Source organism: Acartia tonsa, chromosome 9 (assembly GCF_053477335.1).
Source record: "Acartia tonsa isolate MP-2025a chromosome 9, ASM5347733v1, whole genome shotgun sequence".
NCBI lineage: Eukaryota > Metazoa > Arthropoda > Copepoda > Calanoida > Acartiidae > Acartia > Acartia tonsa.
The window spans coordinates 25,432,705-25,457,203 of NC_137268.1; the positions used below are offsets into that span (position 1 = coordinate 25,432,705).

Here is a 24,499-nt window from a genome sequence, read left to right on the forward strand (position 1 = left end):
TTTAGATAACATTATAAGGTAAAGCTTTGAGTTTCTTTGTATTTGCATGACCTCAACAAGTCTGTCTGTCATTTTGTCTGTACAAAACGTTTGTTTTTTAGCATAGCTATTTCTTTGATGCGTTTTGTCAGATTTTCACAGTTTTTGATTTTGTTAATGATTATTACTTTGTTTTTCTCTCTGTTTTCTTGATTTATTTACATATTTTTGTGCTTCGCCATTTATAAATGTTGTCATCTTTGTTAAACTTACAATTAGTCTGAGGCTACGGGACTTCAGTTCAAAAAAATTCTAAATTTAAAAACAGCCTAATTTTATTCATCTCATTTAGCATTGGGAATATATTTACTTAAACAATTACAGGAGAAACTTTGCTACGAAAAATGTTCCCTTAATTAGAACGTTAATGATTCATAGATAATGAAATATATTTATGATTAAAATAAGATTTATTGATATTTGTTATTACATTTAACATTTTATTACAAGAAGCAGACATCTTTTACTATTGTATTGTATTATTATTTTAGTAGGGACATTACCTTCATTATGGACATAATACAGTTATCAATCAAATTTTGAAAGATGATGTTTTATTCTTAAAATATGAAAACATCGAGCACTCCCCCCGTCCTCTGTAATTTATAAATTGGGTTGGTAAGGCTTCCATGTCTTACCCCTGAGTGCGCCCTGAGAGGGGCTTATAACTGCTGCGCCTTAACTATGCGGGGATACGCAGTACCTAATATGACTTAACCTATCCTGACCTAAAGTATTCTAAAAAGAAACAAAAATTACCCACCCTCATAGTTTGCATTATATTTAGGTAAAATAATAGATTTAATTTAATCCTTAATCATTTTAATGTCCCGACTGTATTCATTGTATGTTAAAAATGAAATAGGTTTTACTTAAACAGAAAATACTTTTAGAAACTCTTAAAAAGCATAATTTATCGTCATTGTCCTTTATTTTGCCAAAATCTGAAAGCCATTTTGTTTTTACTTTTAGAAATTTTGAAAGCATTTTTCAAAACTATTTTAGCAAACCCCACTATTGAAATATCATTGGATTTAAATTTGAGATTATTGAGGATTTTTTTTACATACATAGTATGCAATACTTTCATCAATCTGTTTCTAAATCAAAATCTTTCTAAACTGTATTTTGATTTTTTCATTTTAGTTACAAAATTAGAACGGTTGCATAATTTCATGATTTCGATTGAAAACTATTTAATAACAATTATTGATTTTATTTTAATTGGCGAAAGATTCATCATATTGTTTTTAATAGGTATCTATAAAAGGATTTACTTTATTTTTGAAAAATGTTAAAAGAAATTTGAAAATAAAAAAGAAAATATATAGATATTGTTTGAAATTTATTTAAACTGAGCAAAACTAGCCAAGGACGAGAGATAATTAACATTGTAAAAAATATAATCTGATATCATTTGGCTTTATATATATAATAAAGAAATAATGACTCGAGAAATTAAAATAGTTTTGCTTTGGATGCACTATCCCTTGTCCTAGGATGTTGTCAGACAAATAAACAAACATAATGAAGTCTGAGTTTTTATCTAAAATATTCCAAATATGAGATTTTATGTTTTTCTTTTGAAGTTTCATATAGATAGATGAAAGTATACTAATGTAATTTTTTTACCGAAGATTTTTAGTTTTGAATAAATGTATTTTTATTTTTTACAAAAAATAATTTCTTTTTGATTATTTGTTTTTGCAAACAAATAAGATATCAGGTATCAGTTTTGTAAATTGACATAAACAAACTCCGAAAAATCCTCTTTTACACATTTCAAAATTTTTTATTTGATATTTAAAAGAGAAGATTACATTATAGGATTATTGTTAGACGAATAAGAAGTTTTTTAGAGAGAATTTAAAAAATTACATTTTCTGAAATCAAAATGAGGATTTTTTAGTTTACTATTGTCAATTACAATTACTAGAAAATGAGAAGAAACTACACAAATTCAACATCAACAAATATTTAATACTTTTTAAAATTATTTGGATCATGGTTTAAACATTATCAAATTAATTTGACTGAATTACAATATTGAAAAGAACAAATGATATACATATTTACTTACATTATCTGTTATACAGTATTTTTTATTCTGAGTGTATTTTGTAACATTTCCCTTATATTTATTATAACTTTTAGAGGGTTTACTGTCTTTTTGTTAATAAAGGCATTTAATGTCCCAATCCTAGGACTCTCTTGAACGCCTTTCTGAATTCAGGATTAAAGATAGTATAGATGATGGGATTAACACAGGAGTTTATGTAGCCTAAAATATTTAATCATTCATTTATTTTGTTATTTAATTATTACGTTTTTAAATGTTTGTAATTTTTTGTAAATAACTGTATTTGGAGATACTAATATATTTGTTATTGAGACTTATTTAATGTTAGTTTGAACTTGGCAAAACGTTTAATGACGTCATTTGTGGACAATTGTATTAAGCAGTCCTTAGTAAGATCTTAAGAAAACCATGAACTTAATAAAAAAGTGTAATAATTATTATCTATTTTAGACATTTCTTTGCTCAACTATACTACAGTATACTTTTTTGTGCTATTATAAAGATTTCATAACTTTGTTATTACAAAAATAATGTCTATAAAATACAAAGGATTAGCTAAAATTTGTTTTCCGAATTCAGTGAATATTAAATCATCTCCAAAGTTGAGTAAATTTTAGATTTAAGTAAGAAATGAATAAATTTGTTGTATCATCAAAATAGTTTAGAGTTAAAGGGACTAGAAAAACAATGAACACTTGGTTAGAAAATAAAAGAGAGTTTTATATGAAGGAGAAATATGTTGGGAAATAGAAAAGAAAACTTAAATCTATAATACAAAGTAGTTGATTTCTGTCCGTCTGTCTGAAGCTTAAGATCTCGGTAACCGCTGAACCGAATGGGCTCTACTCTTCAGGGAATATACCTACTGGTCCTGTGGTGGTTTTAAGCTATTTTCCTGGGGAGTGGGACATCCCCCCCCCAAAAAAAAATATTTCTTTAAGCAGTTACTTAACAAAAAATGGCAGCACCAGAAATACTTAATTTTTTTAAAATTACCTCTTGGGGCAAAGCGTTTTTCTATAATAGAGAAAAGACGCAACCCACTATAATTATGTTTGAAAAAAAACCTAAAAAAGATAAATAAATGAATGCTATGCCTAGAAGAGTTGTGGCAAAGAACGCGAATTCCCCGGGGCTGGTGTTGATCTTGAACTTCATGCTAAGGGCCTCCAGGGTGTTACACGTGAAGAAAGGGGTCCAGCAAACCAGGAAACATACTGAAATTAAACAAAATTAATTGCAGTGCAACATTGACTTAGAGTTTAGGCCATTAATAGGCATATTAAGAGGATTCTTTTGGGAAATCGGTATCAAAGAATTTGTTTGAGTGACTGCACTGAATTCTTATTTTATCTTCATTGAACATATTTTTTCCCAATTAGCCTCAATAATTAATACTGTCTTATTTTATTGTCATTTGATTAATCTATGTAATTTCTAACAATAAAAAACTAGATAATTTAATAAATTTTTCTTGTTAGAGACATTAAATTAGATATATTTTGTTATTGGTTAGACAAATTAAACGTAATTAGGAAAGTTTATACAAAATTATATTTTTGTCTTTACAAAGTGTTATTATAAATCAATACCATATAATATTGTTGAGTTTAAATTATTTTCATATTCATCTAGCCTGTCAAAAACAAGAGATGTTAATTAATGATAGTTTACTTATATAAACATATATGTAAGATTTCTAAGTTGGTCAGCAGTATAAGTATAATATTACATTATTCGCCTATATCTATACATAAATCTTCAAAATGACCAACGTTAAGCTTTTTGAGTAAACCTATATTGATAACTTATTTGGACACAAGCTTTTTTCATTTTCCCTCTTTTTAAAAATTCAGTTTTTTTAAAATTCAATTGACAGTAAAAAATCTAAAATTAGATTAGTTCTTTCATCCAAAAAAATCTCCAATTTCATATGCTGATTCTTTGATCTCAAGCGTTTGTAATAGTAAATACATTAGTGACCTGTGAGTTCAGTCCATGACAAAAAGATATAGGAACAATTTTTACATCAATCATTATCATATGATAAAGTTTACATTATCACAATTCATACAAGAAAGAAAGAAGAAGCAATAAATAAAGTGTTATCTTCTGTTGTGAATATATATTTACCATGTAATCCCTAAATCTTTTTGGGGAAAAGTATTTACAAAAAAAAATAGAGCAAATAAATGTACAGAGAAAAGAAAAAAATGAATAATTGAAGATATCAATTATTGGAAGTCAGATTACAGTATTTTTCACTTCGCAACATTTTCTCTAGATTTAGGAAATTATAATCTCTTTTTTGAAGATTTATCTCTTTTTGTGTACTGTACATATGTCAATTTATTATCCATGATTTGTTTTCATTATACTTATGCTTGTGAGAAAGAAAGATTTTATGTTGCAGGCAAGGTATTACAATTGGAATATCTATTTATCTAACTGTTCAGTTAGATATCTGAATCAGCATTGAGCTTATTAAACTTTTGAAATTATATTATGTTTGTGTCTGTACATCTGTCTGTCTGTCCATGCTGTCTGTCTTTTGTCTGTCTTTCCTTAACTTCCCCATTTAAATTCCTTCCCGTCCCCGTCCATTACCGTTTCTTCCCCTCCCATTCACTAACCCTTCACTGCAATATGTAAACATTCTAAAAAAGGTAAAAAATAAATGATGCAACTTAATTTATCTTTTTTCAAAATTATCAATGTCTATTGATGTTTGACTAAATCTATATTTTGCTTATAAAGTGTTAAACAGCTTCGCTAATCTTGAACGTATTTTTGTTAGTGTATATATAAAAAACAATGTAAGATTCGAAAAAAATGCGAAACAAAATTATATATATATTATTTTAAAAAGTCTATGTAAGGTTTTTCTATGAAAAAAAGTATTTGTAATGTGCTGAATAATGTTTATTCACTTTAAAGAGCAAAGATTTTCTACATTATGGTTTGTTTGTTCATTAAAACACATGGTAGAGAAAAGATTCGTTTTTTATAAACTATATTATCCTATAAAGGTTTCTGTTGCAATAAAGTTTAATCGAGATATTTAAACTTAAAACGGATTTTCTTCTTTTGTATTTGAATTCATTTTTTTAAGTTAAAATGTCTATGAAATTTGTCATTTTTGTTCTAATTCATTGTAAAGTTTATAAGAAACACAAGTTAAGAAAATACAATTTAATTGAAAAAAATACCATTTTTAAATCTACCTCAAATATAAAGTTTCCCAAATAAATTTAATAGTCTTTTTGGATCAAGGAAAGGGATTCGTCGTATCTTCTTCGCCTATTTCTAGCCTTTGCGGGGCAATCTTATTCCCCTTATTTTTAATTTATATAAAAAATAAGGGTGGGTGGTTTTTACCCGCTAGCCACTTTGAGAAAATCCCCATATAGTTCATATTAATGAATATTGAACATTGTACATACAAATATGTATGAATATGTTTTTTTTTACAATGAATGTAGGAAGCTTTATGTCTTGTCTATCTTTTTGCGTCTACAATATGTCAGATTAGAATAGAGATTTTTATCTTCAGAAAAAATAAACAAACTCCATAAAAACATAATTAAGTAATTGGTAAAATAAATTAATGCCTATACAGTTTCTACACAAGAGCCAAAAAGTTCGTTTGAATTTATGTTTCTTTTTTATTTCTGAGATTAATTATTTCAATCCTTATTCATGACAAACAGACAGATAATGATATGACTGTAGGGAGGGAGGGTTCACTGGACTAAAATATGCTGGCGCCCTAAGTTTTATAATTACGATATAGCATTCGTTGACTAAAACCTTTGGTTACTTAAATTAAATCTTGCTTGTTTGGTTCAAACTGGTATTATCCAAACGTTTCAACAGTTAATTTTATTCTAACGAAGGTGTAATTCATCTATATTGTCCATTGTCTTATCTCTTAAGATATCTGGTATAATTGTATTTTCATTGATTTCTCAGCCCGTCAGTATATAAACAATACTACTGATCTATCTATATAGAGTAAATATATTTACTAGCGGTTACGTCCCTAGAGGCTTTAAAGGGCACTTAAGCTAGGGCGGAGGGGGAAGCAGGCCAACCACTTTAAAGTACCCAATGAGTATGTGTGTGTGTGTGTGTGTGTGTGTGTAGTCATTGTTTCTTAAAGTTTGGACCTAATTAGTCTTTGAAAGGGACTAGACACTTTTGTAAAGCCACTAGTTCCAGCTCAAGCTCAACGCTCAAGTACAAGTACTTGACCCGCTGTCTCAAGTTAGCTACTCTTTATTACCTCACCCTCGCCGAGTATGGCAGGTGTTCTAAATTAAGTTACCGTTACCACTGAGCTACGACGCTTCAAAGCAACGACCCAATAATTTTAACTCAACATTTTTTAAATAACATGATATGGGTATCAGTTCAATTTTCTGTCCAATGTCCCCTCCCCTCCACGATTATAAAACAATTTGAAACTTATCTGACATGCAAGCATTTTCTAGACATCACATCTTCCCCCCACTCACCTAGAACAATAGCCAGAGTTTTAGTTGCCTTCTTTTCTTTCTTCTGGTTAGATTTATCACGTCGTCCCTTCTTCTTTTTCTTGGCCTTCTTTACCTAAAAAAAAAGGTTAAAATATTTTCCATTTTATCCTTACATCAAAGTGACAGAATATTCATCTGTCAGTGTGTAGCGAAGAATCTCGCTAACCGCTGAAATGATATGGTTCTTCTTTACCGAGAAGCTTTTTGTAGATTTAGGGAGGGATACTTCCCTCCTACTAATTCTCCCACTAGTAATCTCCCACTAGTAATCTCCCACTAGTAATCTCCCCCTCCCCCCCCCAAAAAAAACTTTTTTGCTTTTTAAATGTAAAGTTACATTAGTAGAGTCAACTTCACTCCCCCCATCCTTCAAATGACTGCCCTTAAAGAAGTAAGGTTTTTTGGTTTATTCATAAAGATCTTTTAGAAATTATTAAAACAATTTTCCTTACTTCATTATTTGAACCACTTCCCAAATTTTTAAATTGGATAGAAAATTTAATAGAAACTTCAATTTGAAAGAATATCAAAATCCATGGTTAATGAAGATTTTTAAAGAAATTAAAAATGGTTTTAAGCGAGTTTCTTAAAATATGTATCAAATCACAGAATTTGTACATTACTATTATGTAAAGTAGTATAACTACTAGAAATTTCTGAGCGTAAAATTTGAAAATATTTTCTTCAAATTGATGGTTAAAAGATAAGTTTTCTTTTCTTGTTGGATTATTATATTTTTGTGCATTTTACCTTAAATTGTTTAAAGAACCTTTTAACATTTTGTTTAATTGGTTTATAAGTTTTTCGTGAAACAAGATTAGTTTTGATAAAAACTTTAGTCTCTTGAAATAAACTGCACACCTACAGACAATTAACTATTCAAGCAAAGACCTCCCTTATAAAGATGAATTATATAAAATAAATGGTAAATAATTAGGGGAGGGGGGAGGGTGTAGCTTTTCGTTTTTTATTACTTCAAGTCACGTTAGGTTATATTGGGTAAAAGGTAGCCCCACAGATTTCAGTTAAATTAACGGAGCCTTTTATCATTTACCTTTGAGATTACAAGATTTGATTTTGACAAAGTTCTGATTTCCACATCATCTCTAGTACCAACAGTTTTATCTATCTTTTCTCCCTGAAAATAATCATAATTTCAAATGTTTTGTAATTAAGTAGAAAATCATGTCTTGATTTCATATAGAAGTATTTCTTTTTGGTAGTTAAAATGATTTTTTGAGTGTAATGTAAGACTGTATAATGTGTTTTACTATTAAAAATAAAAAGCAATTGTTTTGACTGATTAAAACCTTTCTAGAACAGTTTATTTTGTGTAAAACATCTTATTAAAAATTTTAAGGATAATGAAATATTTTCAAATTTAATTTTTCTCCCATACTTCAAATTAAAGTTTAAAAAGTTAATAGTGCAAATATAATCTAGCAAATTTTTTTCTTATCAAAATAATGATATATATAATAAACTATAGAAATGAAATGATGGTAGTATTTAATTAAAAGATTATTTATAACATTTTTATATATATATTTTTTTGTAAATTTAGCTGTTTTGAAAAAACGTTGATATTTGAAGAGTCTGAGAGAAAGAATATTATAAATTTTTCCAATCATTGGAAAGAAGCTGTCAGAATTTTAACATTTTCTTTTACCACTCAAACAATATATATTCAAACTTATGCCTCTAACAAAAATATGTTGAAAATTAAAAAAAAAATTTGCATCAAGTTACTACAATGTTTTTAGAATATTTCCGTAATGTTCGTTCGTCTTTTTAGCCGCTCTTATCTTTACAACTGATTTAAACTAAATAGGTCTTTTTGGCCTGATTGTCAATATTGATGTGGAAAATATTATCAAATTAAATTTGCCGTCGTTATTATTAAGGTAATTTGGCGTCTTAAGATGAAAAAACAATTCGTTTTATTTTTGACATTCACATATTTTGAAGCTAGTAAAAGTGGTGGCACAGATTATGACGTCAAAAAGAAATAACCAATGAGAGGCCAGTATACTCAGTAATTGACCAATGGTAAAATTTATAGTGGCCTCTCATTGGTTAGTTTTTGACGTCATAAACTGTGTCGCTACTTTTACTAGCTTTCATATTTTTTTCATAACTTTGGCGTTTTTGGTCTGATTTTCAAATTTATGTGTAAATATGGCAGGCAGCTTTGTTGCAGTATGGAATTTGCAATGACTGACGGACTGACGAACGGACAGACAAAGAGTCCTAAAAATTCAGATATAAAACAAATAATAGAGTAAAGCTTCCAAGTAAATGAAATTACTTTAAAACTAAAAGAAACTAAACAAACTGATTTGATATGGAAACATTCACAATTTATATCTTTGATAGATTCCTAGAAAATAGCACATACCAAAAAGTTGCTAATTGAAAGACGAACAAACGAGCAAACCAGAACTTTTAATATATAAATACTTACCATGACTTTACCATTCTGTATGACTTGGGCGCACTTGGCACATACTTTCCTAAAATACAAAATTGTTAACAAATGTTTTTTTCTTTTGTATTGTGGCAGCGAAGCTTCGCTATAGCAAGGTCTGGCTGTACTTTCAAAAGTACTTCTAACTTTCGCTTTTCATCATACATAATACGTCAAAAGTGATTTTAGTTGTGGAGATAGATAAAAAATGGAGATAAGATTGTAATTTCCGATTGTTTCATAATATTTAATCAAAATAATACGTTGCATTAAGAAAATTTAAAAAGAAACTAAACCCAATAATTAAATTGTTTAGTAGCGTCGCTCCGTCAGAGTATTTATCGCATCGCTTACAGATAAAAAGAGAAACGGCAAATTTCTCTTTTGTTGACCCTCGTAACCAAAGGCCCAGGCCAACAAAATAAGAATAATCCTTTTTTTTCGTAGACAATTACTTCTGGAACAGAACTGGTTTTAATTAAGCAGTAATTAAATGAATTCAATAGCATACTAGAAAAATAACTAAACATCGATTATGACTTACTTTGTCTCACCGCATCCATTTGAGTCAGTTAAATTTGAATCATCACCCTACAAAATAATTAGTTCAGTTTAGGTTTGTCCCTGACTTTTATGATTTAAGATTAAAAATTAAGAGCATCCATGCAGTTTATTTCTGTTGTGTTTCAAAGGGCTTGGGGCAAAAACAGACTCGAATCACTATCGTACATAGTCAGGACTTCTAGAAAAATGTTATCATTAATCAATCTGCAATAGTTAAGATATTCTATGAATTTATAAGGACCGAAAAAAGTCTATAAGAGCATCTTTGCTGTGCTGTCATAGAAATAGAAACTTACATTACATTCTTGTTTAAGAGTTGTAGTGTTGATTTCTGTGTTTTTATCAATAAATGTGCTTTCCTAAAAATAAATATTAATAGATATTAATATTTAGATGACGATATCCTTTACAACGAAGCTAAATAAGATAAAATTAGGCCTAGGCATAGACTTTGATATTAAGGAAACAGAATGAAGCAGCTTATAGTGCCTAACAAAATATGACGTCATACAATACAAATGATCAATAATAAGCCAGTGTACATTTATATTGTCCAATGGTAAAATCTATAATGGATTATTATTGGTCATTTGTATGTATGACGTCATTTTTAATTAGGCACTATAAGTTGTTTCTACAAAATAATTTTAGGAGTTTGAATGTATATGCAATATATGTGTACAATTTTATTTCTATACCCTATTTATAATGGAATTCTAAACCAAGGTTCTAAATCTATAAAAACAATTCAAACATGGATATTCAATTAAAGCTATTTATTAAAGAAAAAACGTACACATTCTAAATGTAGAAAAGCTTTCTGTAATAAGGTCGAAGAATAATAAAAGCAAAGTGCAAATACTTGAAAAAATCCTAAATGAATATACAGAATAATCATTCCACAGTTAGTAGATTCCACCTTTTCTCTATTCTGTATTATTTGGTTTAAAATAAATGATTGGTGGAAAGGGGGAAGGGGGGTTGCGACGCCTTAGTGAACAGAGTTGTATAGTTGCTACGCTTTTCATAGTTATTTTTTACAAATATGTACTTTTAGATAAGAGTGAGTATTTCATAAGAAAAAATATCAATTAATAAAAAATATAGATACATACACTATACTGATAATGACAGATGAATATTCTTTTTAACACAAAAGAAAAGCTATTATAGATATATGTAGTGTTATATTTATGTTATATATTTAAGAACTATGATATATAGTATTTGACAAAAAAAGAAATAAATATAAATATATAAAACTAAATTTATGCTTCTAACTCTTCCACCAATAAAAAAGTTACCTGCAAAGTGCCCGTGCAGTGCATATGTGTCTGTGGAAGTTTGACATGCTTAAGTTTACTTCTCTCATTTAGTGTCTAAAAAAAATAAAGTAATCACAAGAATAATCAAACAAGGATGACAAAATCCATTAAAATGAAGCTCTGAAACGGTAGGACAAACAAACATTACCTCTTCTAGAGTGTCAGAACTGAATAGGCAGAAGAAAAAAATGTATATTAGGGTGGGTCGATTTTGGACATTTTTTTTCTGAGGTCAAAGCGGGGATCTGCAAATGATTTGTATGAGTATAATACACCTCTGGATGATTTAAAATTTATCCTAAGTCTTAAAACCGCTGACGACCAGACATTCAATTGTATAGCTATTTGTCAATGGGTGTAAAAAATATTGAATCAGAACTATGGCTTCATGGTGCTCCCAGGAGAGGCCTTGAGAAGTAGAATTAGGAACTTTTGACCGTTTCAAAAAATCTCGTTCCTAGCCTGAGAAAATCTTAAAAAAACCTCTACAAATAGGACAATTCTCAATAAACCTTTAAAAAATGTGGTTTTTTTGTGATTTCTAAGGCTAGGAACGAGATATTTTGAAACGGACAAAAGTTCCTGATTCAGCTCCTCAAGGCCTTTCCAGGGAGCACCATGAAGCCATAGTTCTGATTCAATTTTTTTGAATGTCGTCTTTGCATATTAATAAGTAATCAAATATATTTTTTAGTGGTCAAGTTCTAAAACTCAATTTTTTAAAATTCTTTTTCGGTCAGAAATGTTTTAAAGGTTAATTTTATCTGTTGCTATCCCCTCTTTGTCTAATTCCGATATGAACCCGCCCTAATGTATATGTCTAAACAATATTGTAAGTATACATTATTTGTATCGAAAATACAGGATACTGTTTTAGGACAAACGTTTAAGGTGTTGATGATTCGCTTATGATATTGTACTTTGTTATCCTAGGAATCAGAATTACAGAAGTCAGATGAGTAGGATAACTATATGACATTCAAAATTGTTGTCAAAAAATTGAAATAATCAACATGAATGGACGTAAGACTTTCTAGAAACGATTATATATTTGATACGCTTCCTAATTCGTACCTAACTGTTATAGGAATCATCATTTAATTTTGAAATAGATTGGACAATTAAAACAAATCTAAATTAAGGAAAAGATTTTAAAATTATTTATTTAGTAAACCCCAATGACCTTATAACCTTATATAAAGAAGTAAGTTTTTTGTCTGTAACGAAGGATCACGCTGTCCGCTGAACCGATTAGGTTCTCCATTTGAAAAAACCTTAACATAGGTCCCGGGATGGTTTTAGATAATTTTTTAAATTAAAGTCTTGGAACGTTTTTGGGCTCCTTATCTGCACTTTTATTTTTATAAAGAATGCATATGAGATACGCTTTTAGGGTTTAGAGTTATTTAGTTTTCGGCGATTGCTTTCCAAAAACATGTGTTAGCGTGTTATTGCTGCGTTTTAAAGTATTAATTTTTAATAAATTATTATGGAAAAAAACCTGATTTGTAATTACACTTTTTGAGGCAAAAGCATAAGTGTTTTCGGTTCTCTATGTAAATATTAAACTTTTTATATGCTATACGTTTTACATATTTATATGTATTTAATAAATTGAAACTGACAACGCTAAAAATATAAATAAAATAAATGAAAGATTAGAGTAAATTAGAATATTATGAAAAATACTTATATACAAAAAAAAACTTCTTATGTAGTAACAAATTCATTTTATCTTCATATTATCTTGATGTATTTTATATGGAAATTTGAAATGTCAAAAACATGCGAATATTTGTATGTTTGATAGAAATGATATTCAACTTGAAAAAGAATTAAATTCATAGAATGAATCAGATGTTCTTAAAAATTTATATTTTTTTCTACAAATCTAAATTAGATTGCTTTTAATGATATACTATCATATTATGTTTCGTATGTAAAATTTGTTATTTGTGGTATTTTCACTTTTTAAAATCTAGAAAGTAGGGGATCGATGTTTTATAGTAAGAATTAGTTAACATTGTAACCTATATGTTTAAAATATTACAAATATCTTTTTAAAAATTAATATTAATATGGTGGTTGGGAGGTTCTGTTTTTGTTCAATACAGAATTTGCTGTTCAACAAATATATTTTTTAAAAGGGTTCATTTTCATATGTATACAAAATGAAGAGATTCTTAAAATTCTATTTACACTTTTAGATGTATTAAAACTTTTTTTGTCCTTTGGCCTTAAAAACTTTCGTTTATTTCGGGTCTACTGATTGTCTGCCATCGCGTCAGTAGTAAGTTTAGTTATTTACCTAGTAAACCTATCATTATCAAATAATACAAGTGAGAAGGAATATGAATACTAAAAAAAAGATTTATTTTTTTCGTAACAGTAATAAATATAAAGGACAAAAATATGAAAAAAGTAGCGCTACAAATGTACTAAATTTCAATTTAGTTTTACTTTATTGATTATCCATACTTCTAACGCAAATCAAAGGTTATTATAAAGTCAAGCTGCTATAAAATAACATATATATGTAAATTATCATGAAGATCCTTACTCTCTCTTGGGTCAGCAAAAGTGCAGGTAAATTGAATTATGATAAGAAGGTATAGTACTTCAAAAAAAAAGAATAGAATGAAAAAGTTTCTTTTATTCTTTCTCATAAGAGTTTTTTTTTCAGAAAGAAATACCCCTTACCCTAAGTCTGTAAATGTGGTCGGATTGAGATAGTGCTTGCTGAATTTTATACTGTAGGAAAATCCTGTTTGGGTTGGGACGATTAAACTTTAAGGTTTCTTGAGATAAAAATAGTTCCTAGGTTTTGTTAATAATCAAGGTAGTTATAGAACATTTTCACATAACTTTTAATTATAAAAAAAGGAAATAAACCTTAACAATCAGAATGTGAATTTTGTTATTTGAAAAATTAGGATTTTTTCAGCTGCCTTACTCTTTATTTAACATTACTAGTACTGTAATGGTTGTTTAGAAGCCAATTTAACAACTTAGATAGGCCCTTTTATTTTATTTGTATGTAACATAAAGTTAAGTAACGCAGATTTTGAATTTGCATAAAACAGCTTATTTAATAACTAGCGGCTACGCCCCTAGAGGCCTCTAGGGGCACTTGAGGAGGAGAGAGTCGAATTTAGTAATTCAATTTCTTATTTTAGATTTTAAAAGAAAAAGTAAAAAAAAATTACGTTTGATGTTTGTTTTTCGTTAAACTCTCTTTCTAAAATTGAGAAATTTAAAAAAAATTTAATTTCTCTAGGGAGGGTGGTGGTACCCTCCCCCCAAATAGTTATAAACCTTCCAGGGACATATGAGAATCTACCCTGTTAAGGAGAACCCGATCGGTTCAGTGGTTAGCGAGATCCTTCGCTAAAAACAAACAAACAGACAGACAGACAAACAAACAAACAGACAGACATCGTTCTACTTTGTATTATAGATATATTATTTTTTCTAAATTGTATAAAACGACAGGTCAGAGATGCTTTACAGTAGAACTTCATACTAAGCATTTACACAGTCTTTAGGTTTTTTAGGCAAATGAACAAAGTGTCTTAAATATCAGCCATGTGACGTCATAAAAATGTGGGGTTATCCATCTCTTTTTTAGGAGTTTTCTTTCCCACTTCTCCTCTAATCTCCCTCATTTCAATGACCTCACAGGGCTGATTTTTAAGACACTTTGTCCAGTTACGGTTACAAGGGCGTCAGTCCATTCATTAATTATTGTTTGGATAATGCATTGTAAAACAAGGATGACAACATCCATAAAAGCGAAGCACTTAAACGGTAGGACAAACGGACATTAACACTTATATATTGTGAGAACTAAATAATCAGAATATAAATATATAAGAGTCGAAGCAAAATTCTAAGTAAATTTGTTTTAAAAAATGCTTTATACAGGATAATGTTTATGGACATACCTATATTTTAAGGACTTGATTATAGAGTTGCTTCGCTTATAACATTATACTTTGTTCTCCCAGGAATCAATATACCAAAAATCAGATCAATCGGATGATTTGATCACATAAAAATTTGTTGTTAAAAAAGTAAAAAAATCAACATGTTTAAAACGGACGTACGGACATTTTGGTAATGATTATAGAGTTGCTACGCTTTCTAAATCGTACCTAACTATTAAAGGAATCACCATGCAAAATTTGAAATCGATAGGACAATCCTAACATGCCTAAATTAACGAAAAAGCTATCCGTTACGGACGTACGGACGGACGGACGTACGGACGGACCGACCCTAATTATAGAAAAGCTTCGCTTTTAAAAAGGGTGCAACTTATAGAAGCTATACAAGTATTGGTTTAAAATTAAAAAGAACTTACCCTAAATATTCTAAAGTATAGAACAATCATAGCTATACATGGAATATAGAAGGAACCCAAAGAGGAATAGATAATAAAATCTGTTAAAAAACATCATTAATTATTTGTTTTTTTATTAACGCGCAAAAATGAAAAAGTGTTATCAACACCATTATTTTAGAGTTAGGAAGTTTTCGTTGATAATGTACTACAAAAGACGGTTCCAAACGTAGGAGCGGAAAAACATCGAAGTGGACAAACGCAGGAGTCCCAAACGTCGGATTGGGACAAACGTCGGAGTGGACAAACGCAGGATATTTGGGACAAACGTCGGAGTGTACAAACACAGGAGTCCCAAACGTCGGAGAATTTTTTTTTCAATTATGAATTTTATTTATACAACCCCCCTCCCCCCCCCCCCCTCGGTCCCGTTATTTTTCTTAATTAGGTTAGGTTAGGTTATAGGCCAGGGGGCCGAGCGCTGCGGCCATAGTCATTATTTTGAAGACAAGGGTATAAAAAATTTCAAAATTGACAAATTGTCATATTATTAAAATAGCGGACACTCCTAGGTTTTACTTAAGCAATGTCCACTCCGACGTTTGTCCACTCCGACGTTTTGGACTCCTACGTTTGGGGTAGGACCCAAAAGACGTGACACACGGTTTGATGTTAGTTGGTAAAGGTGTCGCCTAAAAAAGGGACAAAAACTGTTGACCAAGTATCCTAATTGACGTCATATTTACTTTAAATATAACGTCAATCAGAATAGTTTGGTTAAAAAACATTTGTTCCCTTTTTAGGAGAAAGGTTTACCAGCTTCGTTGTATGGATAGGATATATCCTAGATATTGAATAGCTGCGCTAAATCTAGTAAGTTAAAAGTTAGTTTATACAGTACATTATTAAACACTGATTTTATTTAAAATTTGTAACGAGTTCAGAGTAAAATCAAATTTATAGTTCAATGGCAACCTACGTACGCAGTAACATTCAGAATTTTTTAAAACGAAGTTTTTCTATAAATAGTTTCTTTTTGTAGGTTTTGTTTGGTTTAATATTGAGTCAGAATTGGCAGGTCAATATGAAACTTGGTTATATTATTTCGTGTTTTTTTGTCACTCATTTGAGTTTTCATAAGAATAAGAATTTTTAAAAATTTTGAGATTAATGGTAAAAATCTTTTCTCGTATTCATTCGAATCCGGTGGATAGGAACCGGTTCTCATCCATACGAAAAAACTATGTCTAGCATCGTTTTATATCCAGTTTTCTACGAATATAGAAATGTACAATCATAAGATTAAAACCAGTTTTTTTAGCCGGTGCCTCCGGCACCTCGGGGCTAAAAAAACTAGTTTTAATCTCATAATTGTACTTTCTATATTCGTAGAAAACTGGATATAAAACGATGCTAGACATCCTTGTTTACACTAAAATTGTAAATTTCTGACTAACATAAGCGCATGACAGAAATTATTGAAGTACTGTTCTAAATAAAATTATAATAAATGTAGGACGTAGGTTTTTAACATTTATAAACAAAGATATGGAAATTTATTCAATGTTAAAATTGTTCTACAGTGTTACTTCTCTCTTACATAAAGTAAATATGATGTTTTTCCTGGATTATAGAATGCACAGACAAACGGCTGGTTTGCCTCAATTGTTGGATCTGATGTGTTTGTAAAGTCCGTCTCATTTACCTAAATAAAAAAAAATCAGTTAATGGAAAAAGTCTTCCAAAATATGTTTATGTAAAAATCTTCAAAAATTAAGTATGTAAAATTTTAAGCGATAAGACAATGGGCGATACATTGATATACATACTCAATGATGATAAATAAAATCATCCTTTCTGTATTTATTAAAATTGTTGACACTACTAGTTAGGAAGCAACCAATCAAATTTCAATAAAAGTACTTAAATGTTTTGAGCTTGAGAATAATATAACGTGGTTTATAGTCCTAAGTACCCTTCCTCCTAGTTAAGATATACAAAATAATTTATTATGTGCCTATCGGCATTTTTTTAGGTTTTGAGCTTGAGCATGAGTTTATACCAAGTCATACAAAAGATGTTGGAGTATACATATTTTGTTCGAAACATTAGAAAATTACAAAGATTGTATTGTATTGGTTATCTACAGTGTTCTAAAAAAGAAAATATTAACTTTTTAAATTGTATAAATGTTCTTGTTCTGTATTTTTTCTTTAGATGTTTTATTACTTTTATCCATAAAGGTTAAAGTTTTTCTTTGGAAACTTTTCTTCGAAAACTTCATAAAAAAAACAAGGACAATGTTTCGGCATATCACCAAAATCGAGATTTTTTGTTCAGTCTAATCTGTTGATAGACAATCACCCCAATACTGCTGTCCGACGGATAGATAACGCAGAAGTTTATGTATTTTTTATTTGAAGATAAAAACTGTGTATCTAAAAAAATATAAAATACATGAGATAAAATAATACATATAAATGCAATAATCAGATCAATTAAGTGTAATAATATCATAGATCGTTTTAATCAAATACAAAAGATTATTTAAGCGTAATACAACATAATTAACATATTACATAGGTACGATTGGTCTTTTATTAAACAAAACAAAAGAAATAATCTACTTTTTATTTACCGAATGAAATTACTTTGAAATTTGGCCTTATATTCATCACGCATGTAATAGTTCGTTACCTGGTTACATTCCGTGCAAGCAGGACAGACTTACAACGCGCACAACGGAGACTCAACGCACACCACACTAGGAATGCCGCACTTTTAGGAGGTCTCTGGGAGAAAGAGCTGTTATCGTCGCTAATTTAGGAGTAAGGATTAATGAGTATGGGATTTTAATAATAGTACATGACACAAAGAACATAAGGAAAGCTTCCTTGCCGATACAGACAGTATGTTAATCATGCGCAGAAAAACAGTTAAATGAAATTAATTTCGGGTCATGGCGTAAAATGGGACATAAATAACAAAAAATAAATAAAAATTTTTATGTTACATTTTATTCAATTTTTTGTCCCAATATTGTAGAGTCAATATCTCTTCTAAAGTCATTATTATAAAGAAACCAATCCCCAATCAAATGGTTGTTTGTCTTGGAGATGCGACCTCCAAATTTCAAAATTCTTTGAACGTACGAACAAGACTCTTACAGAAATGCTTCGCATCTAGTCCACTTACTTATATTCTCTATAAATTTTACACCATATAAAACTCTGATCTAAATAATGATTGAAAAGCCATGGTAATTATCACGCGTAACTCAGGCACAAGATACAATTACTCTGGCTAGCCCTTAGGCACTTTTTATATGTTTTTATGTATTTATTAGTCTATTCTTACCAATATAATACCTTATATGGGTAATACTAGCCTAATCATGGTAATCTGTATGTGAATGAATATTGTTATATGCTTATAAAAAACATTATATCTATTGTTAAAGTAACCATGTAACCATTTTGTACTACTAAGTATGCCTACAGCTATAGCTTCATTTACGGCACAAGTTTGACACACAAACACTTTATTAAACAGACAAGGGCTTAGATCCTGGTAAATAGTTGTTGTTATAGCTTGCACCTCTTAAAATATCTCAGTTATTCATTGACTCCCGAACTATCAAGTTCTCCTGGCTTAAAGGTAATGACTTAGCTGTTTTAGCATGCATTGTAGTTTAAATTTAGGTCCCTTAGGACTTAGCATTAATTGTGCCTAGGTCTTATGCTAGAGATCTAACACTATGCACAATTTCTGTCCTACACTACTTATGTTTATTATATCCTATCCTGTAAATATTTTCATACTTAACTGATTCACTTGTAATGTAAATACACTTTATAAAACCATCTTCCTTCTTAAGTGCTTAATATACTTATATGATATAGATCGAACATCTTAACCAGCCATTTATTCTTAGATTAAAGCAATATAATACTTTGCGTGGGTATTTGTTGAGCTACCATGGGTTCAACCAAATTTGTATTATACTTGTGGGAATAAAAGGAAAAGCATTCTACACTGACGAGCCAACGATGAGAATGTCTATGTGTATTGCAGTAAAAGTAGGATTTTAAGTAGTACTCATAGAAGAGCGATCTCCATACCATAATATTGGTCCATTGAGTAACACTTAATTCATGCCTAATGGACATATGCATGAAATGGATCAGGGTGTTTTTTACTCTTATACTTGACCTTCCAGTGTACTTTGTATTAGGGAATGAAAATGGACACTTGTTAAGATGCTGCTCATCTAAAAAGTATTCAAAGGAGTCATAAAGATATGATGTGTATATCAACAGTTATACAAAACATTCAATGTTATTATAAGTATGTTCAATTTATTTTTTATAATTTTGTATTATTTATATAAATAGTTTTATTTTGTACTAACTTCATTAATCCTTAAATAAAAGTAACAGAATGTTTGTGAGTCTGTCTGTCTGTGTTTACTGCTAAATTGATATGGTTCCCCTTTACAATGTACCTTCTCATAGGCACTGGGAAGGTTTATAGCCATTTTGGGGGAGGGTAACATTATGATAAATCAACACTAAAAAATGCTTCCCCCAGCAAAATTTTTAAAAGAATTATTTCTTTTAAAAAATTTTAAAGAAAAGCATCAAGAATTACAGTTTGTTTAGTCTGTCATAGAGGGGTAGGACAAAATCTTTTACTGAATTAAAATATTGGAAAAGATAGGATTGTAGATTATTCAAATGATGCTATTCTTTCTGTTGTTTAATACTATTTATTTACAAATTTTTCTTTAAGAATTGGTACTTGGGATACTTGATGTTGTAATTCTCTGTGTCCCCAGCTAGGGGCCCTGTGAGAATGTCTGATATTCTGTTAAACTCGTAACTGCATCCATTCAACCAACTTTTGCTTGAACTTTTTAACATCTGGTGTGTGTTTGATGTCCGAAGGAATTAGGTTCCAACCCTCCACTACTCTCTCGCAGAAAAAATTCCTTCTAATCTCTAGATTACACCTAGATTTAACTAGGTTTAGAGGTTCAGCTCGATTTCTAGTTAGATTATTTTCTCTGTTTTGAACAAACTTCAGACCACATTCTACATTTCCAATTTTATTTACAATTTTGTGAACTTGGACCATATCAAACATTTTTCGGCGCTGCTCAAGGGTCCAAAGATTGAGCTCTGTCAATCTGTCTTCATAGGTTCTTGATGTTAGGCCTGAGATCATACCAATAGCTTTCCTTTGCACATTTTCCAGACTCTGTATGTCAAGAATAGACCACGGAGACCACACAGAGCTAGAAAACTCTAAATGTGGCCTTACAAACTGTTTGTATAGCCTCAGAAAAACAACTTTATCTCTAAAGTGAAAACAGCGAGTTATTTGGCCCAACACTGCTCTGGCTCTGCCAACACTTTCCTGAATATGTTGAGAAGGTTTAAGGTTTGAGTGAACACAGACTCCAATATCTCTCTCCTTTTCTACCTTAGATAGTTCAATGCCATTTATAGTGTAATTAAATGACTGATTTCTTCTTCCAATGTGCATTACCTTGCATTTTTTAATGTTGAATTCCATGCTCCAATCTTGGCTCCATTTGTAAAGTCTGTTAAGGCATTCCTGCAGGTTTTCAGCATCCTCCTGAGTCTCAACAATATTAGCAATTTTGGTATCATCAGCAAATTTTCGAATCATATTAATTCCAGCTGTAGCATCATCAATATCATTAATAAATATGATAAACAGAAGTGGACCAAGCACACTTCCCTGTGGCACACCAGAAGTTACTAACTCCACATCAGACTCTTCTCCATTCACTGAAACATATTGTTTACGATTTGTTAACCATTTTTCAATCCATTTCCTGACATTTCCAGACACCCCATGAGCCTGAAGTTTTTGTATTAGCTTGGGATGACTAATCTTGTCAAATGCTTTCGAGAAATCCAGGTAAATGGCATCCAAAGGCTTAGAATTATCCAAAGCTTGGGTTACAAAGTCCAAAAATTCCAATAGGTTGGTCTGACAGGATCTTTCTTTCATAAAACCATGCTGTGTCATTTTCAAGAGATTATTAGTGTACAGATGATCAGTTATTTCCTCTCTAACAATACCTTCAAGCATCTTGCATACACCACTTGTTAAGGAAACTGGACGATGGTTGGTAGGTAACCCTCTGGCACCTTTCTTGAAAATGGCTATAACTTTAGCAAGTTTCCAATCCTCTGGCATGTCTCCCGTTTCAATTGAAAGTTGGAAAAGTATCTGTAATGGTTTTATTACACTAGCCTTCAACTGTTTTAGGATATTATTTGTAATCCCATCAGGACCAGGAGATTTTCCAACTTTTAATTCATCAATCTTCTTGGCAACTTTGTCATAAGTAATATCTATATCTCCTATTTCCACTCCAATATTAATGTTATCCATATTTGGTCCAAGTTGTTCATTTTCTTCATGAATAAAAACACTACTGAAATGTTTATTTAACAGGTCAGCCATCTTCTTGTCATCACTCACAATGTTTTTATTTTCATCAAGAAGAGGTCCTATGCCTTTTTTGTCACTCATTTTACTTTTCACATAAGATGTGAACTTTTTCCTGCCAGCATTACCAGTCTGTTTAGATATATTAATCTCTACTCTTCTCTTAGCTCTCCTTACTGCATTTTTTAATTCCTTCGACAAATCATTGTAATTGTTAACATTTTCTTCACTGTTATGAGCCTTCATTTTTTTATATAACTTTGGCTTTTTATTTTTTAACCTCTTTATATAGCTATTCATCCAAATTGGCTTTTTATTATCACCTTTGCAGACAATTTTCGGCACATTTTTATCAATCACTTTTTGAATACTATCTTTAAATAGTTTCCAACCTTTATGAATATCTCTGTTAATCTCTTCTTCCCAGTTGATTCTGTTCAGCTCATTTTTCATATTTCCATAGTCTGCTTTATTCCAATCATATCTAACATAATCTTTAATTGCTTCACGTTTCATAAAATGATTGGTATTTATCATCATCATAACATGATCACTATTTCCAAGGGGTCCTAAATTATCAATACTAATAACACTATCATCATTACATAAAACAAGGTCAAGTATATTATTACGAGAGTGTGTTGGAAAATTTACATATTGACTAAAATTACATTCTAAACATTTATCAAGAAATTCAGCACTTACATTATTACTGCCATCACAGGTTAAATTATTCCAATTGATTTTAGGTAAGTTAAAATCTCCAATAAACATTGTATTTGCAGTTGCATTTTCTATAAGTTTAATTAATTTTTCACTGTTTTCTCTGCTACAATTAGGTGGTCGATAAACTAAAACAATATTAACAAAAGAATTACTAGTTGAAATCTTAAAATTACAATATTGGTTAAAATCATTATTATATTGGTCACTTGGTAAAATATCAAGTCTTTCTCTTGAATAAACTAATAGGCCACCACCTATTCCATTTTGAGTGTCAGATCTGTCTTTTCTGAGTTCAGAAACAATATTAAATCCATTAAGCTTTAAAACATTTTCAGTCACACTAGGGTTACACCATGATTCAGTTACCAGAATGATATCTGGTGGATTGTCACAAATTGTTGCATTTAAGTCATTTACTTTACTTAAAATACTTTGAGCATTAAGGTAAAGTATTTTTAGTCCTCCATCATGTTCTCCTCCTCCTCCTCTGGTGCCTCCCTCTCTACCATCTCCTCTTCCCCTTCCTCCTCCACCTCTGAAGGTCTCGTTCTTTTTTTCTCCTTTCCTGCTTCTGGAGTCAGCTGTCTTTTCTGACCTCCTCTCCCCCTGCCCCTTGTTGGGCCTCTCTCGTTGCTCCTCCCTATTGCTGGGCTCCTCCCACTGGCTGCGCCTCTCCCTCTGGCTGTGCTCCTCCCCCTTCCAGGGCCCCTCCCTCTTTCGTTGAAGGTTCCCCTTCCTCTGACTCCTCCCCTCCTTGTTGCATCTGGCCATATTCTCCTCAATATTAATCTTTTTTCTCCTCTCATTCCCACTACTTTCCACTCGGAGTTTAAAGCAGCTTCTTCATCTAGTTCAGCATTTCTTCTCATGGCTTCTTTTCCAAGTTCTAGCTCTTCATCTCTCTGCTGCTTAGTTAAGTCAGGGGCAATATATATTTCTTCATAATCATAATTGTCTTTCAAGCCACGGGAATTCATAATCAGCTCCTTCTTCTTTTCAGCATCCTTAAACCCTAAAAGTATAGGCCTAGCAGCGTCACTTGTGTTTAAATCACCTAGTCTTTTAATGAACTTAATATCATTGTCAGCAACTCTCACATTCACAGCGTATGCTATGTCTACAGCCCATTCTATATCATGTGCTTTCTTCTCCTTGCCAGATTCAAGGTCAACTGGTTCAGGTACACCATAAATGAGGACATTACACTTTTTTTCATCCCTCTCTCTCAGCTCGCTAAAAACATCATTTTTAATAACTTTAGAAGTATTACAGATTTTTTTGTCCAACTTAGTATAGTTCTCTTTACAAACTGTTACCTCCTTCTTCAAATCATCCTGCTCAGTTTGAAGAGATTTAACGCTTTTTTTGATATCCATAATATCTTTGTTGAGTGCTTTAACTTTATTGTTAAGAACTTTAGCAACTTTTTTACAGTGAGTACATGTCCATGAAATAGAGTTACCTTCGCTGCTTTCATCAATTAAGTACTTGAGAAGATCGTTGCTAATGCCAGAACACGTTGGATGTGTGTACTCCTCACATACTTGACACATTACACTGGTATCCTTCCGTTTTAGAGCCTCCTTGCAACCAAGACAGAAATATTTTCCCTTTTCTGCCATCTTGGACACAGCTAATTTTGTTTGATTCAACAATCCACAAACTTCTCCAACATAAACATAAAATATATTCTACTCTCTCCCCTACCCTACCGAGATGTGATAGGTACGGGGCACCCTCGCGGATGTGTAAGAGAGAATATATATACAAATCACAATAATATAATTACAAAATATTACAGAGCTTGGGTGTCCGATTTTTTTTTTTGTTTTATGTTTTTTTTTCTCTTTATATAAACTTTGTTCTTTACTTTTACTTTAGATCTTTTTTTTGTTCTTTTTCTTTTTATTTAGATCTTTCTTCTTTAACTTT

The 24,499-nt window shown here is 30.6% G+C and overlaps 1 protein-coding gene across 1 annotated transcript in view; it reads right to left on the reverse strand.

The window, feature by feature from the left end:
* Positions 1-436: 436 nt before the first annotated feature.
* Positions 437-24,499, reverse strand: part of Dop2R (dopamine D2-like receptor) — a 62,967-nt gene continuing 38,904 nt past the window's right edge. Inside the window, exons 8-17 of the mRNA XM_080172369.1 lie at positions 16,979-17,060; positions 15,377-15,456; positions 10,993-11,067; positions 9,985-10,047; positions 9,669-9,715; positions 9,122-9,170; positions 7,712-7,795; positions 6,637-6,730; positions 3,217-3,336; positions 437-2,320 (exon numbers count right to left, since the gene is read on the reverse strand). Of these exons, the coding sequence (XP_080028495.1) occupies positions 2,226-2,320; positions 3,217-3,336; positions 6,637-6,730; positions 7,712-7,795; positions 9,122-9,170; positions 9,669-9,715; positions 9,985-10,047; positions 10,993-11,067; positions 15,377-15,456; positions 16,979-17,060 (789 nt within the window). The 3' untranslated portion in view covers positions 437-2,225. The remainder of the gene's footprint in view (positions 2,321-3,216; positions 3,337-6,636; positions 6,731-7,711; positions 7,796-9,121; positions 9,171-9,668; positions 9,716-9,984; positions 10,048-10,992; positions 11,068-15,376; positions 15,457-16,978; positions 17,061-24,499) is intronic.